At 42.9% G+C, this 13,807-nt stretch overlaps 1 protein-coding gene across 1 annotated transcript; it reads right to left on the bottom strand.

Moving 5' to 3' along the window:
* Window positions 1-3,493: 3,493 nt before the first annotated feature.
* LOC137776745 (small ribosomal subunit protein eS27-like) lies at window positions 3,494-3,701 on the bottom strand. Its single transcript, XM_068563417.1, has one exon. The coding sequence runs from the start codon at window positions 3,650-3,652 to the stop codon at window positions 3,494-3,496; it is 159 nt and encodes a 52-aa protein (XP_068419518.1). The 5' UTR covers window positions 3,653-3,701.
* Window positions 3,702-13,807: the final 10,106 nt, after the last annotated feature.

Here is a 13,807-nt window from a genome sequence, read left to right as displayed (position 1 = left end):
GGCCCGCGCGCGCGGAGCCCGCAGCGGTGCGGCCCGGCCGGCGCGCGCCAGGCTGCAAGGGGGAGGGGCCCCGTCGCACCGCCCCGCGCCTCTCCTCACGCCGCGGCACGCGCCCCCCGGGTCTCCGAGAGCCCTGGGCGCGGCGCGCGCCGCCCCGCCCCTCCCCCGCGCCGGCGGCACGCGCCCCCTTCCCCCGCCCCCGGGCTCAGCTGCTCCGCGAGCGCTGGGGAGGAGGAGGGGGTGGCAAAAGGAAGGCTGAGAAAGCGAAGACTGAGGGGAAGCGAAGCGGGAGGGGAGGTTGCGAGGAGGAACGCCGCCGCCGGCTTTTCAACCACCCTGTTGCTGCTGCTCCCGCTGCCGCCGCCGGCCGGGCAGCGCCTCACGGGGCGGGCGGCGCTCCGCTGTCGCTGCGACGCTCGCTGCTGCTGCCGGTGGCCGCTCTCTGCAGCCGCGCTCCATGTCCCTCGGCTCGGCGGCAGCCCCAGCAGCAGCGGCGGCGACAGCGGCTGCTGCAGGGGCTGAGGCGGTGGCTCCACATCGCGCGCCGCGCAGCCCGGCGAGCTCCTTCCTGACTACCTCAGCTCCTCCAGTTCACCCGGCCGGCCGCACCCCGCCCGGGGCTTCCGGCCGCGCCCCCTCTCCCCGCCCCTTGCCGGCGCCTGACGCGCACGGGCACCTGTTAGCCGCGCCAGCGCGCGATTCGCCGGTTCGTGGGTCTCCTCAGCGGCGCCCAGGTGGCGCCGACGGCCTTAACCCCTGCGCTGCCTCACGCCCGGGGGCGGCAGCGCGCGCCGCCAGTGGAGACGGCTGGCGCATCCCTAACTGTTCGGGCGGCTCCCCGACGCGGCCACGCCCACGGCCTCACGTCCACCGGGTGTGGCTCCGCCCCCAGCACGCTCACCTCGGGGTGTGGCCTCGCGTGCACCTCCGAGCACGGCCCCGCCCCTAGCCTTGTTATCACCTCAGGGCACGGCCCCATCCCCGGCTTCACTCCCGCTTCTGGGCTGGGGCGTTTCTCTGGGTCCAATGGGTCTCAGTCTTAGGTAATCACCAAGGGGACTGAGGACATTTCTCCAAGACGGGTGGCCAAGCCCGACAGAGACTCGCAGCCACGGCTTGTGGGTCTCGGCTCCCGTGAGAGCTAAACAGTCAAGAGAGGGAGCCCTAGAGAGCAGTAGGAGGGATGACTTCAGAAACCCAGCATCTCAGTGATGATGACTCAGGGATATAAGGGACCAGATGCCTCAGAGATCAGCAGCCCCGAAAGAAAGAGGTTATGCTGAGAAATAACGGAAAAAACTGCTCACAGATGGGAATACGAAGCAAAGACGCTCCATAATAACTTCCGTTTATTAGGCGCTTAGTATGTTCCATGTCTTGTGTTAAGTGCTTTATACGCATTATCTTAGATAATCCTCCCAAGAATCTTAAAAGTCAGTACTATCACTCTTCTCATTTTACAGAGAAGGAAATTGAGGCCTTGAGAGATACAGGACCAGATCCAGACAGGCTGACTCCAGGGTTCACATATATATCGTTATTCTTTACTTTCCTCACATATAAGTGTTGAGGAAGATAAATAGTAATTTGTGATCAAGATGGCCTGTATCGATATCCAAGGTGCTATCAGGAAAGCTTCCTGCAATGATCAAACCAAGGACTGAAGAACCTACTGGGTGATTCCAGTCAGTTCTTGCTTTGACCTCATTGGTAATGCTCTGTCTTCTATTTTCAGAAACAATCCCATCTGAAGCTAGAATTGGTCACTATTCCCTTTCCTCTTGGACAACAACCGATTTTTGAGTTAGATCATATTTTGATTCTTTTCATTACAGTAAGATGGAGTATTTCAGGACACGGAGCGGCTGAAATGAGTCAAATGGTTTCTCATGGCTTTTTGTCCTTATTAAATTCAGAGCCTAAACAATACTCAGGTATATACATCACCTTCTACTCTCAGGCTGAAGGTCAGAATCCTAAATGTCCTGAGCCTCAGGGCTGACTTTGTTCTCTTGTTGACTGAAAAGGAGACAGACCATAGAGGGGTTCCCACATCAATCTTAGGGCTAAATTTTGAAAGTTGACCATGGTACCATTCCAACAATGCACTGTTCTCACACTTTTTATTATGCCCTCTTGAACAGAAATTGTGGGCCCATGGTGAGACCCAACTGAAGAATCCCTTTTGTCTTTTTTGATCAGGAAAGGAGAAGTTACTCCTATAAATAGATTAGGGACACACATATCAAGAACAAACAGAATTCCTAATCAAAAGGCATTTGTTTCAGCTATTTATTTTTCCTGATGCAGACTTGCAACCTGTCTTTCCCAAAGGTCTTTTTCTTGCCTTCCTTAAACTCAATGGTCCTACTCTATTAGACTTGCCTATTACTGTGAGAATGAACTATTACAGTGCTAACTCGAATTTCTGAGGATCCTTCTTCACAATGTTCCCCTGCCTAACCTGACTAGGAAGTGATCATTTTCTACTACAGGTTTGGCCCTAAGTACTATCTTCTTGTGAATAGTCAAAGGAGACCAGCCCAACTTTGGAGAACTATTTAGAATAGTGGTTCTTATACTTTTTGGTCTCAGAACCTCTTTACACTCTTAAAAATCATCAAAGATCTCAAAAAACTTTAGTTTATACAGGTTTAGATATTGATATTTACTGTATTAAAAATTAAAACAGAAAATTTTTAATTTTTATTTTAAATACTTAAAATAAACCTATTAAATCTTAACATAATGTATTTAATGAAAAATATATATTCCCCTCCAAAAAAAAATGAGCAAGAAGAAAGGCATTGTTTTTCATTTTTGTAAATCTCTTTAATGTTTGGCTTAACGGCAGAAAATGGACTTTTATATCTGCCCCTCCATTCAATGTGGTGATGTTTTGTTTTGGTTGAAATATATGGAGAGAATCTGGTCTCACAAAGATGCAATTGGGAAAAGGAGGAATATTTTAATAGCCTTTTCTGATTGTTGAAGGTATTTTTCTTTGATAAGACACCAAAACTCGACAAGTGATAGCTTCTTAAAGATTAGTTGCAAGGTGGAATCTAAAACCACATCAAGGAAATCCACTGATCTACCTTTCACTTTGAATGGATCTTTTACCCATGTGTGATTGATTCTTTAAAAGTATGTATCAGTCATTGGGAAAATATTGGTTCACTGAGTTATGCAGATCTTCCAGATATTGTCACATGTCATTATACTATATATATTTTAAAATACCATTCATTAATATAACCACTGATCTCATCAGAAAGGTCTTTATGTATTGGCAAGCTATAAAGCTCACTGAGGTGTGTATGAGTTTTCCAAAATTCTTATTTCTACTGGAAAGCTCCAATTTTATCATTGGTAACCATAGTGTCTATTGTTTTCCTTGAAGTGACAGACTAAGTACATTCTTTTTTTTTTTTTTTTAATCCAAAATGTGTTTATTGGGATGGTTTCCCATTCATCTTGATTCAGGATGCTTTTAGTGCTGCTTCCGTCTAAAGGAGCATCCTTCTGTAAGCCTTACTATTCCTCCTGTAGGCTGGCAGAGGACAGTAAAGCAGCCAACACAAAAAACTACTGTTTGTGCATGGCTAAAGATGGTTGTGATTTTATAGCATCCTGGGTATTTCACATCCATGAAATAGGAATTGGGGCTTTGCACCAGGTGCTTCTTCTTGTGTTTCCTCTTCTCCTCTGGAGAGGGATGAGGGAGATCCTTTGCGAGAGGCACGTTCTCGTGGGGAGGTTGTCACTGCCAGAAAGGGAGGTACATTCTTTTTTTTTTTAATTTATTTTTGGCTGTGTTGGGTCTTCGTTTCGTGTGAGGGCTTTCTCTAGTTGCGGCAAGCGGGGGCCACTCTTCATTGTGGTGCGCAGGCCTTTCACTATCGCGGCCTCTCTTGTTGCGGGGCACAGGCTCCAGACGCGCAGGCTCAGTAGTTGTGGCTCACGGGCCTAGTTGCTCCGCGGCATGTGGGATCTTCCCAGACCAGGGCTCGAACCCGTGTTCCCTGCATTGGCAGGCAGATTCTCAACCACTGCGCCACCAGGGAAGCCCCTACATTCATTTTTGAGTAAATATCTGCCAAATACCCAAATCTGAATACCAAAGTCTGTCATTCATTCAAGTAAAAGCGGTGTTCCATGAAAAACGTGACTAGTTCAATTCCTAACTCAAATGATGGTACAAGGGCTTTATCTCAAGACAACACATACTTAGGTATGCAGCAGAAGTGCTTTATCGGTACTTTCCATTTCATCACATGGAATATTAAAAAGATGTGTACTCAAGCGTTGGGATTTAATAAAAGCACTGCTTCATCAGGCACATTTTAAAATGAAACTAGCTTTTTTCTTCTTCTTCTTCTGAGCACATAGTAGTGAAGAATAACTCGCTTTGGTACCACTGCCATGAATCATGCTAAGGTATCAGTAGAGTTACTTACCCGCTATTCCTTTTGCACTACCAATGCCAATGTCAACACAGTGAAAAACAAAAATAGTATTAGACAATTAGTATTATGTCTACTAACATGAAATTATGAAATAAAATATGAGATTATGAAATTAGTTTTACTCTTATTAATAAAATTAGAATTACTATCATTGCAATTATTATGAAAATAGTGCTTCCTTCCTTGACCCTCTGAAAGGGTCTTTGGGACCTCAGGAGTTGATGAACCACACTTCGAAAATTGCTGATTTAAAGCCATTCGAGACAGGTCAACCCTAAGCTAAGAAGAATGAACAAGTACCTCCCCACATGGAAATTAGTGGCAGGATTCAAAACTCATCAAAGCAAAGATATGAAAACCCTCGGACTTCTAAGAAGCTTATTATTTAGTTTATTCTGCTTCATACTATAATAATAGTGGCTAGAAAATATTTAGCATTTAATTCCTTAAATCCTTTATATGACATCTCATTTAATCCCCACAAAGACCCTATAATGCTGGTGTATAACACTAGTATATATAGGACGTGATACTATGATGCTGTCTAACTCTAAAGTGTTTGCTCTTAGTTACTAAGCCTCACATTTTCATCATTTTTATATTCCTTTATAATATATTTGCTTCCGTGTTGCTTTTGGTACCTGGATATTTTGGTGAACTTAGGTATGACCCATCTTAACGTGCAATGGATGGATTTCCACATAAGTTCTGTCACATCACTAAGAGTAAAGCATGAAATTTTCTTTTTTTTAGAAACCCTGATATTTCCAAATATGATAACACTCATCGAATTTCCTCAAATTGTTTATTTTTATTAGCATCCTGATCTGCAAAAACTGGAAAGTGTAAAAGACAAAACATATTCCAGAAAATTTGTTTTTGAAAAGTTAAGTGTGGAAGAAACATGAGGAGCTGGCAAAACGTGATAAAGCAGTTCTACACTTGGTATTTTCATTCAGCAATTTTAAGTGTGTGTGCATTTTTTTAAGTTTTATATTTTACTTATGAACTAGTCGTGGGAACATAAAAGTCTCACAAATTCCTAAAATGTTACCCAAAAGCTTTTTATATTTTTTGGAGATGAATTGACTCAACATTTTGCAAAATGTGGTGTGTGTACCTCTACTGATTCTCAGCTTGATTTTTAAGGGAAAAACATTAACTTCAGTGGCTGATGCTCGGTAGCGTCAGTCTTTAGCAGACGCCCTGCCCTGCCTGGTGTAGGAGTGTGCTTTCTCTGCTACCCATCACGGTCCCCAGCATGCCCTGCTGGGACTCCTTCCCAGCCCCTCCCATCTCTAGGCTCTCACCTTGGCAGCCCCTTACACCTTTCCCTTCATCCTCCCAGGGTCCCTTCAACCCCACCCCACACTCCCTTTTCCCTTTTTCTTTTAGGTTGTTAAACCTAACATAAACCTAACCTAAGATAAAAAGATTTCATATATGTACAGCACTTAAAATGGTGCCTGGCACATGGTAGGCACAGTGTGGGTGCTTGATAAATAAATACATAAAATAACTGAGCACAGAGAATTCCCTGGCGGTCCAGTGGTTAGGACCCTGAGCTTCCACTGCAGGGGCCCGGGTTTGATACCTGGTTGGGGAACTAAGATCCTACAAGCTGCGAGGACTTAGAAAAAAAAAAGCACAGGTTTCTCCCTCTGACACCGTGATCTTTCATATCTTCTATGTCTGAATTCTTTTCCTTTATATGCCTGTTTCCTTTTTTTTTTTTTTAAATTGAAGTATAGTTCATTTACAATGTTGTGTTAGTTTTCTGGTATACAGCAAAGTGATTCAGTTATATATGTCTTCTTTTTCAGGTTCTTTTCCACTATAGGCTATTACAAGGTATTGAATATAGTTCCCCATTACCTTTTTTTTTTTTTATAAGTTTATTTTATTTACTTATTTTTGGCTGTGTTGGGTCTTCGTTGCTGTGCGCGGGCTTTCTCTAGTTGCGGCAAGCGGGGGCTACTCTTTGCTGCAGTGCACGGGCTTCTCATTGTGCTGGCTTCTCTTGTTGTGGAGCACAGGCTCTAGGCATGCGAGCTTCAGTAGTTGTAGCGTGCGGGCTCAGTAGTTGTGGCTTGCAGGCTCTAGAGCACAGGCTCAGTAGTTGTGGCGCATGGGCTTAGCTGCTCCGCGGCATGTGGGATCTTCCTAGACCAGGGCTCGAACCCGTGTCCCCTGATTGGCAGGCGGAGTCTCAACCACTGCGCCACCAGGGAAGCCCCTCCATTTCCTTTTAAAATAAATTTCTCAAGTTAAAAAATAGTCAACTCAAATAAAAATAATAAATAATAATGTGTCATTGGATAGAGCAAAATCATGACAGTGGTATGCAAATGACTAAAGTTGGCATATAGTGCAGTTACTGAGAGTGATGACCCGAGGGTCCTGGATTAGATCTGCCTTTAACCAGCTGTGTACATTTGAGAAGGGAATTCAGTGTGTTTGGGCTTTGGTTTCCTCATCCGTATGGTACAGGGTTGGGCTGGATGATCATCTCTGCATCCTCTAAACCAGTGGTTCTCAACTGGGGGTGATTTTGTCCCCCGGGGACATTGGGCAATATCTGGAGACATTTTTGGTTTTCACAACTGGGGATGGGGGTTGCTATTGGCATCTAGTGGGTAGAGGCCAGAGATGCTGCTAAACACTCTGCGATGCATAAGACAGCACCACCCACCCCCAACAACAAGAATTATCTGTCCCTAAATGCCAGTAGCACCGAGGTTGAGAAATCCTGATCTAAAACAACAGGCTTCTACAATCTGACCATGGGATTTGTTGCCTGAGAAATATATAAATGGGTTATACACAAGAGAGGCTGTGATATGAGCCCAAGGGTGCCTTTGGTTGCTCTTAAGAATTCGCATCTGGAAACCAGCTCATAATAGAGCCATACCACTTAGGCAAACAAACAAATAAACAACAACAACAACAAAACCCTTCAGTTTTGGGCTGAATCGCTCCCAACATTGACTAAATTGCTCCCTACATTCCCTCCCTCTTCTAGTGATTTGGCAGTCTCCACTGCTCAGACTCATCAGAAAACAACTGCTTTATGCTCAAGAGTTGGGTATTTTTGGGTCTTCCAATGCCCAAATATAGAAAGATTTGTGATTTAATTTTCTGTGTTCACATTTTCCTACTTCTTTTCAATGATCTTGGCCCTAAACACACTACTGTTGTGTTTTGTACATATATCATTCATCTGAAGCTATTTTTAGACACTTCCTAGTTTTATTTCATTTCAAGAATTTGCCAAATATTTGTTATGTCTTATTCTTTCTGCATCACATTCTGATTTAATCTGTTGGCTGGCAAGTTATTTATACTTATTGATACTGCTCATAATAACACTGTTTCTTAAGTGAATTCCCCTCCCCCCCATTTTCTCTTTATTTTTCTTTGTCATTTTCAGAGTAAACTGATTATAGAAGTAGTATATCATCCAGTTGCCAGGACAACTGAAAACTTTTGCTGGTGGATAGGCAAAATGCCTTTAATCTATTTTTCATAGTTTGTGTTATCACTGCTACTACTACCCTTCTTGCTCTTAGTAAAAAGCCTAGATGGGCTTCTTGGTGCCTTTCTGTGATAAGAGGAAACGTCATTTTCTGAAGAGTCAAGGTTTAATTGCCCGTTCTGCAGAATGTAGTTTTGTTTGTGTCTGAGGTGTATATGTAGGCAAGTTAAGTGTTCTGGGAAGACAGTTGGAATAATGCACCAGTTAATATTGGTAATTTAATTTATACTTGACAGTCACTGGGAGAAATAAGCTTTTATTGGGGATTAATTTTTTACAGTGAATTTTGAAATTCCCAAGTCATGAAGAAGTCCACTGGATTATTTAGTTATCAAGGTAGTCAGCCAGTAAGTATTTATTAAGTAACCATCAGAAGTTGGTATGGGTTTGGTATTAACATTGTAAAAGCCCTTTAGGATTTATGAAAATACAAATCCCTATCCTCGAGAATGATTCCATCATTGCTCGTGTAAGAGAGTGTGGTCAAACTGGGCAATCACCAGTCTCCTATGGCTTCTCTATAGCTCACACCAGAGGAAATATAATATAGTGGTTAAGAACATGGTTGCTAGGGTAAGACCCAGTTTCCAATTGAGGCTCCCCCAGTTACTAGCTGAATAACCCTGGGTAAGTTAGTTAACCTCTCTGACCACCAGGCATTGTGTAAGTAAACAATTTTGTTCACTAATGTCTTCTTAAGGCCTAGCACAGTGCTTAGGATAGAGTAGGAACTTGATACATTTTTATAATGAACGATGTATGTAAAGCACTTAGCACATTGCCTAGCACAGAGTCAGTGCTCACACAATAAGATGTTAAAAAAAGCCACCTTGGGAATTCCCTGGCTGTCCAGTGGTTAGGACTCCACACTTTCACAGCCAAGGGCGCAGGTTTGATCCCTGGCTGGGGAACTAAGACCCCACAAGCTGCTCAGTGTGGCCAAAAAAAGCCACCTTGATCTCAGAATGCCGGATGTGTTACATATTAACTTGGTCTGTATGGTTGATATTAACCTCTTCATTTATCCAGAACATTTATTGCATAGAAGCTGTTATGTAGGAGAAACAAGGATGTATATGTTATGATACTTGCCCTCAAAAAGTTTACAGTTTAATAATGGATAGAAAACGTGAATAGAAATAACTATAATAATAACCAGTATCGAATTATATTAAACAGTATATTAAATACCTTATAAATGATGCTTTGCATTTTTTGGAATTCAGAGAAGGGAGATATTATTAGATACAGTAGCATAAGACTAAAAGTCTGTGTGCTTTTTATTATCACTATGAGCCGGCAATTCTAAACAATGTCAGTGGCAACACACTCTTACCTCCCCCCTTGGCATGCCACTGACAATATTTGACAAAACTGATCAAGGAACACTTCATGACTGTGGCCCTTAAAGGACATAGGGAATTCTATGGGCAAAGATGGAAGGCAAGGCAAGTAGAGAGAACAGCTTCTCCAAAGACCCCGGGGCAGGAAGTTGTGTTTGGAGAACAGCCAAGGAAGGAGAATAAAGTTGTAAAGGTAAAGATAGGTTGGCATTGGCTCCCAGAAGGAAAGATGCCATTTATTGAGTGCCAACTACAGGTGGCCAAAGGATTGGCTTACATTGTCTTGCTTAAAACTTACAATAATCTTTCCACTTGGGTATTATTACCCCCGTTTTATAGATGTGGAAACACGTTCTGAGAGGGTCAGGGTCTTGCCCAAAATCCTGCAACTAGTGAAGGGCAGAGTTGGTATTAGAACAGAGATCAGATTGCTTATAAAACCTGTGGTCTTTCCACCTATGTAGCTTTGAATGTTGAGCTGAAGACAATGGGGGGCCATTGGAGATTTTAAAATCATGAAGTGATCTGAATAAAGCTGTAGTTCAGGGAGGAGAATCATCTGGCACTGGTGTTAAGGATGAGCTCACGGTGGGAGTTGGGAATCAGGGAGGCCAGTTATGATGCTGCTGGAAGAGTCTAGATGAAAGGGATGATGGAAATGGAGAAAAGATGTCAGAGAGGCTGAAAAGAAAGAATTGCTAGAATTTGGAGACTGACTGGAGATTAGGGAGTGGAAATGAGGAAAAAGAAGGATGCAGAGATGCCTCTGAGGTTCTAATCTGGGCAACAGAATGACGGTGCTATTGCCAGAAACAAGAAAGCCAGAAAAAAGAGGGAGAATCACACAATCATGCCCTGCGATTTGGCTATGGCCGAGGACATTTGGCCTGTCCAGGGAAATAAGACAAGCATATAATCAGTATAAACATAGCAATTCTAAGAGTGAATTGTTGATGAGATGTTGGTCAGGAATTATATCAATGGGCTTGAAAATGAAAAGAGTTTCCTCATCTGGAAGAAACCTTCTTAAAGGAAGCTACACTGGATGGAAGAGAAGGGCTAGAATACTTGACAGGAGGAGAAAGGTTATCCTCTGTAGTTGGAAAAGTATTAGTCAAGGCCTGGCGATAGGAAACGGCTCACCATGGCTCCATGCCTGCGGGAATGGAAGCGCCTCTCTTTTACTGGGCCAGGGTGACTACAGGTGGAGTGACCATTTCCTCCATCTTCCCCAGTTCCCATCTGTAAGCAAAGAGCATTGGACTTCTCTTCCTGACAGCTCACTCCACCCATCCACCCCCAGTCGAATAAAGGAAAGGATTAGGGAGAGAAGCAGGCCTCCCTGATGGGTTTAGAAAATAATTGCATAGAAGAAAGCTGGATGCATGTTCTATTATACATTTGCATTTGCAAAAATCAAGAATTTGCAAAGGCTTATATTCAAGAAGGCAAATGAAATCACCCAATTAAAAGAAATGAAGATGGCAAGGACTCAAAAACTGGTTACAGAATGTAATTTAATTGAAGAAAAACCAAGTATGGCAAAGGTATAATCTGCATTTCCCCTGGGTCTCAATTGAGTGATTCAGCTTTTTTTAGTAAGTGGGTCAGAAAACTGTTAATCCTATAATGATTTTGTTCAACTGCATTCAGCTGGTACATTTGTTTCTTGCAGATTTTAAAAAGCAAGTATGTTAAGACTGTCAAAGTTGTTGTTAACCCAATATCACATTGCTTTGTTTATCACCCATGAATAATGTATTTATTTTCTTGATTGAAGTCTGTCCTTTTAATTGGCAAGCAGTGACAATATTGTTTGCGGTTTTACTTTGAAATTTTGTGTTTTGTGTGGCACAGCTCTATGGTATAGCTGATACAGTGATACCATATAATAGGGAGTCTCAAACAGAAATTTAACAGGACAAACCATTGCACTACATGAGGACAAATATAGGAGCTGATATATTGGTTTTGTGGAGGCAGAACTCAGGTTTAAAAACATAAGCCATGAGTCACCATGGACGAGCTATTTTTTTTCAGTCAGTCCCTGGACGTAGTAATCTTAATTAACATGAGTCCTATTCTAAAATGTGGATCTGCTCTTGATGTGCTGGCAAATCAAAGATTTCAAAGCCTTTTAGACAATAGACCAGGGCCAGGTCATAGATGTCTCTGAAGCTCAGTTTTCTTATCTGAAAATGGAGTTTAAAAATAGTGCTTACCCTAGGGCTTCCCTGGTGGCACAGTGGTTAAGAATCCACCTGCCAATGCAGGGGACACAGGTTCGAGCCCTGGTCTGGGAAGATCCCACATGCCATGGAGCAACTAAGCCCACGTGCCACAACTACTGAGCCTGCGCTCTAGAGCCCGTGACCCACAACTACTGAGCCTGCGCTCTGGAGCCTGCGAGCCACAGCTACTGAGCCCATGTGTCACAACTACTGAAGCCCACGCACCTAGAGCCCATGCTCCACAGCAAGAGAAGCCACCACAACGAGAAGCCCTCACACAGCAATGAAGAGTAGCCCCTGCTCGCCACAACTAGAGAAAGCCTGCATGCAGCAACGAAGATCCAACGCAGCCAAAAATAAATAAATAAAATAAATAAATTTTTTAAAAAAACCTCATATTAAAAAAAAAAATAGTGCTTACCCGATAGACCAAGACATGGAAACAACCTAAATGTCCATCAACAGATGAATGGATAAAGAAGATGTGGTACATATATACAATGGAATACTACTCAGCAGTAAAGAAGAATGAAATAATGCCATTTGCAGCAACATGAATGGACCTAGAATTTATCATAATAAGTGAAGTAAGTCACAAAGAGAAAGACAAATACCGTATGATATCACTTATACGTAGAATCTAAAATATGACACAAATGAACCTATCTACAAAACAGAAACAGACTCAGACATAGAGAACAGACTGGTGGATGCCAAGGGGGAGAGGCGGTGGGGGAGGATGGAGTGGGAGTTTGGGGTTAGCAGATGCAAACTATTTTACATAAAATGGGTAAACAAGGTTCCATCCTATAATGGAAAAGAATATTAAAAAGAATGTATATATGTATAACCGAATCACTTTGCTGTACAGCAGAAATTAACACATTATAAATCAACTATACTTCCAGGACTTCCCTGGTTGTCCAGTGGTTAAGACTCTGCGCTTCCAATGCAGGGGGCCCGGGTTCGATCCCTTGTCGGGGAACTAGATCCCACATGCATGCCACAACGAAGATCCCACATGCTGCAACTAAGAACTGGTGCAGCCAAAATAAATAAATAAACAAATAGATATTTTTAAAAAAATCAACTGTACTTCCATTAAAACAATAGCGCTTCTACTATATTTAAAAAAGATAACCAACAAGGACCTACTGTATAGCACAGGGAATTCTGCTCAATGTTATGCGGCAGCCTGGATGGGAGGGGAGTCTGGGGGAGAATGGATACATGTATATGTATGGTTGAGTCACTTTGCTGTGTACCTGAAACTATCATATTGTTAATAGGCTATACTCCAATATAAAATAAAAAGTTTAAAAAAATAGTGTTTACCTTATGGAGTTGTTGTAATGATTAAATAAATAATGTAAAGCATTGAGAACAGTGCCTCGCACATAATAAACACTATATAAATGTTGATCTTGTTATTGATGGGAAATTCTCCAAGGCATTACTACCATATGAATTTTGTTGGTAGACAAAGTCTGACCTCACGGAACACATTTGCTTCTTTTCTGTTGGAATCTGCATAACTCTTATTCTCAAAGCACAAGCAAAGTTGTGAGGGATTTACCTTGTCTATTCCTCCCTCTTCATTTAGTGCCCCTCCCTCTGCTTCCAGGCACCCCACACCCTCAGGATTTTGTGCTCTGGCAAGACAAAGCCAGCACCCCACAGGCAGTACCCCAGGCTCTGGCCTTCACATAACCCAGCTTGCAAGTTCCTAAGAACTGGTCACTGTAGCCAGTATGAGAAATTGACTGATGCCAATGAAGTCATGACTGATAATGACAATGGATTACACACAGGTATGTTTTAACCTTTCTGGCAATTTATTGCCAACATCCAAAGGAACGCTCACAAATTGTAGAATTTAATTGACTGAGATTGGCCGATAGGGAAAAAACCCCTGGGTCATATGAGGCCCATTTGGTGCCACCTCTCAAGTCTATAGTTTTCTCTACTGTCCCTTGAAAGAATTCTGGGCCATTACAGAAAGAGAACTTTTGCTCTTGTTGTGAATTCAAGGGGTTTTATGAGATTTGCAGGACTTTGGGTGAGACTAGAGAAATTCTTGGGCTAAATTAGGGGTTTCCAGGTGTGGGCAAGCTGCTGAATAGTAAGTATAAGGTAGTTCCGGGGCAGGTGCAGAAGAGTAACAATGAAATGGAGCTGGTCTGAGCTTAGGACAGACATTGTTTCTTTTGGAGCAAACTAGGCTTGGCC

This window comes from Eschrichtius robustus, chromosome 14 (genome assembly GCF_028021215.1).
Source record: "Eschrichtius robustus isolate mEscRob2 chromosome 14, mEscRob2.pri, whole genome shotgun sequence".
NCBI classification, from domain to species: domain Eukaryota; kingdom Metazoa; phylum Chordata; class Mammalia; order Artiodactyla; family Eschrichtiidae; genus Eschrichtius; species Eschrichtius robustus.
This window is presented reverse-complemented; position numbering and strand designations above follow the sequence as displayed.

What these genes read in the sequence shown, in the direction of transcription:
- LOC137776745 (XM_068563417.1), bottom strand. Translation starts at nt 3,652, where the DNA reads ATGGATGTGAAATACCCAGGATGCTATAAAATCACAACCATCTTTAGC.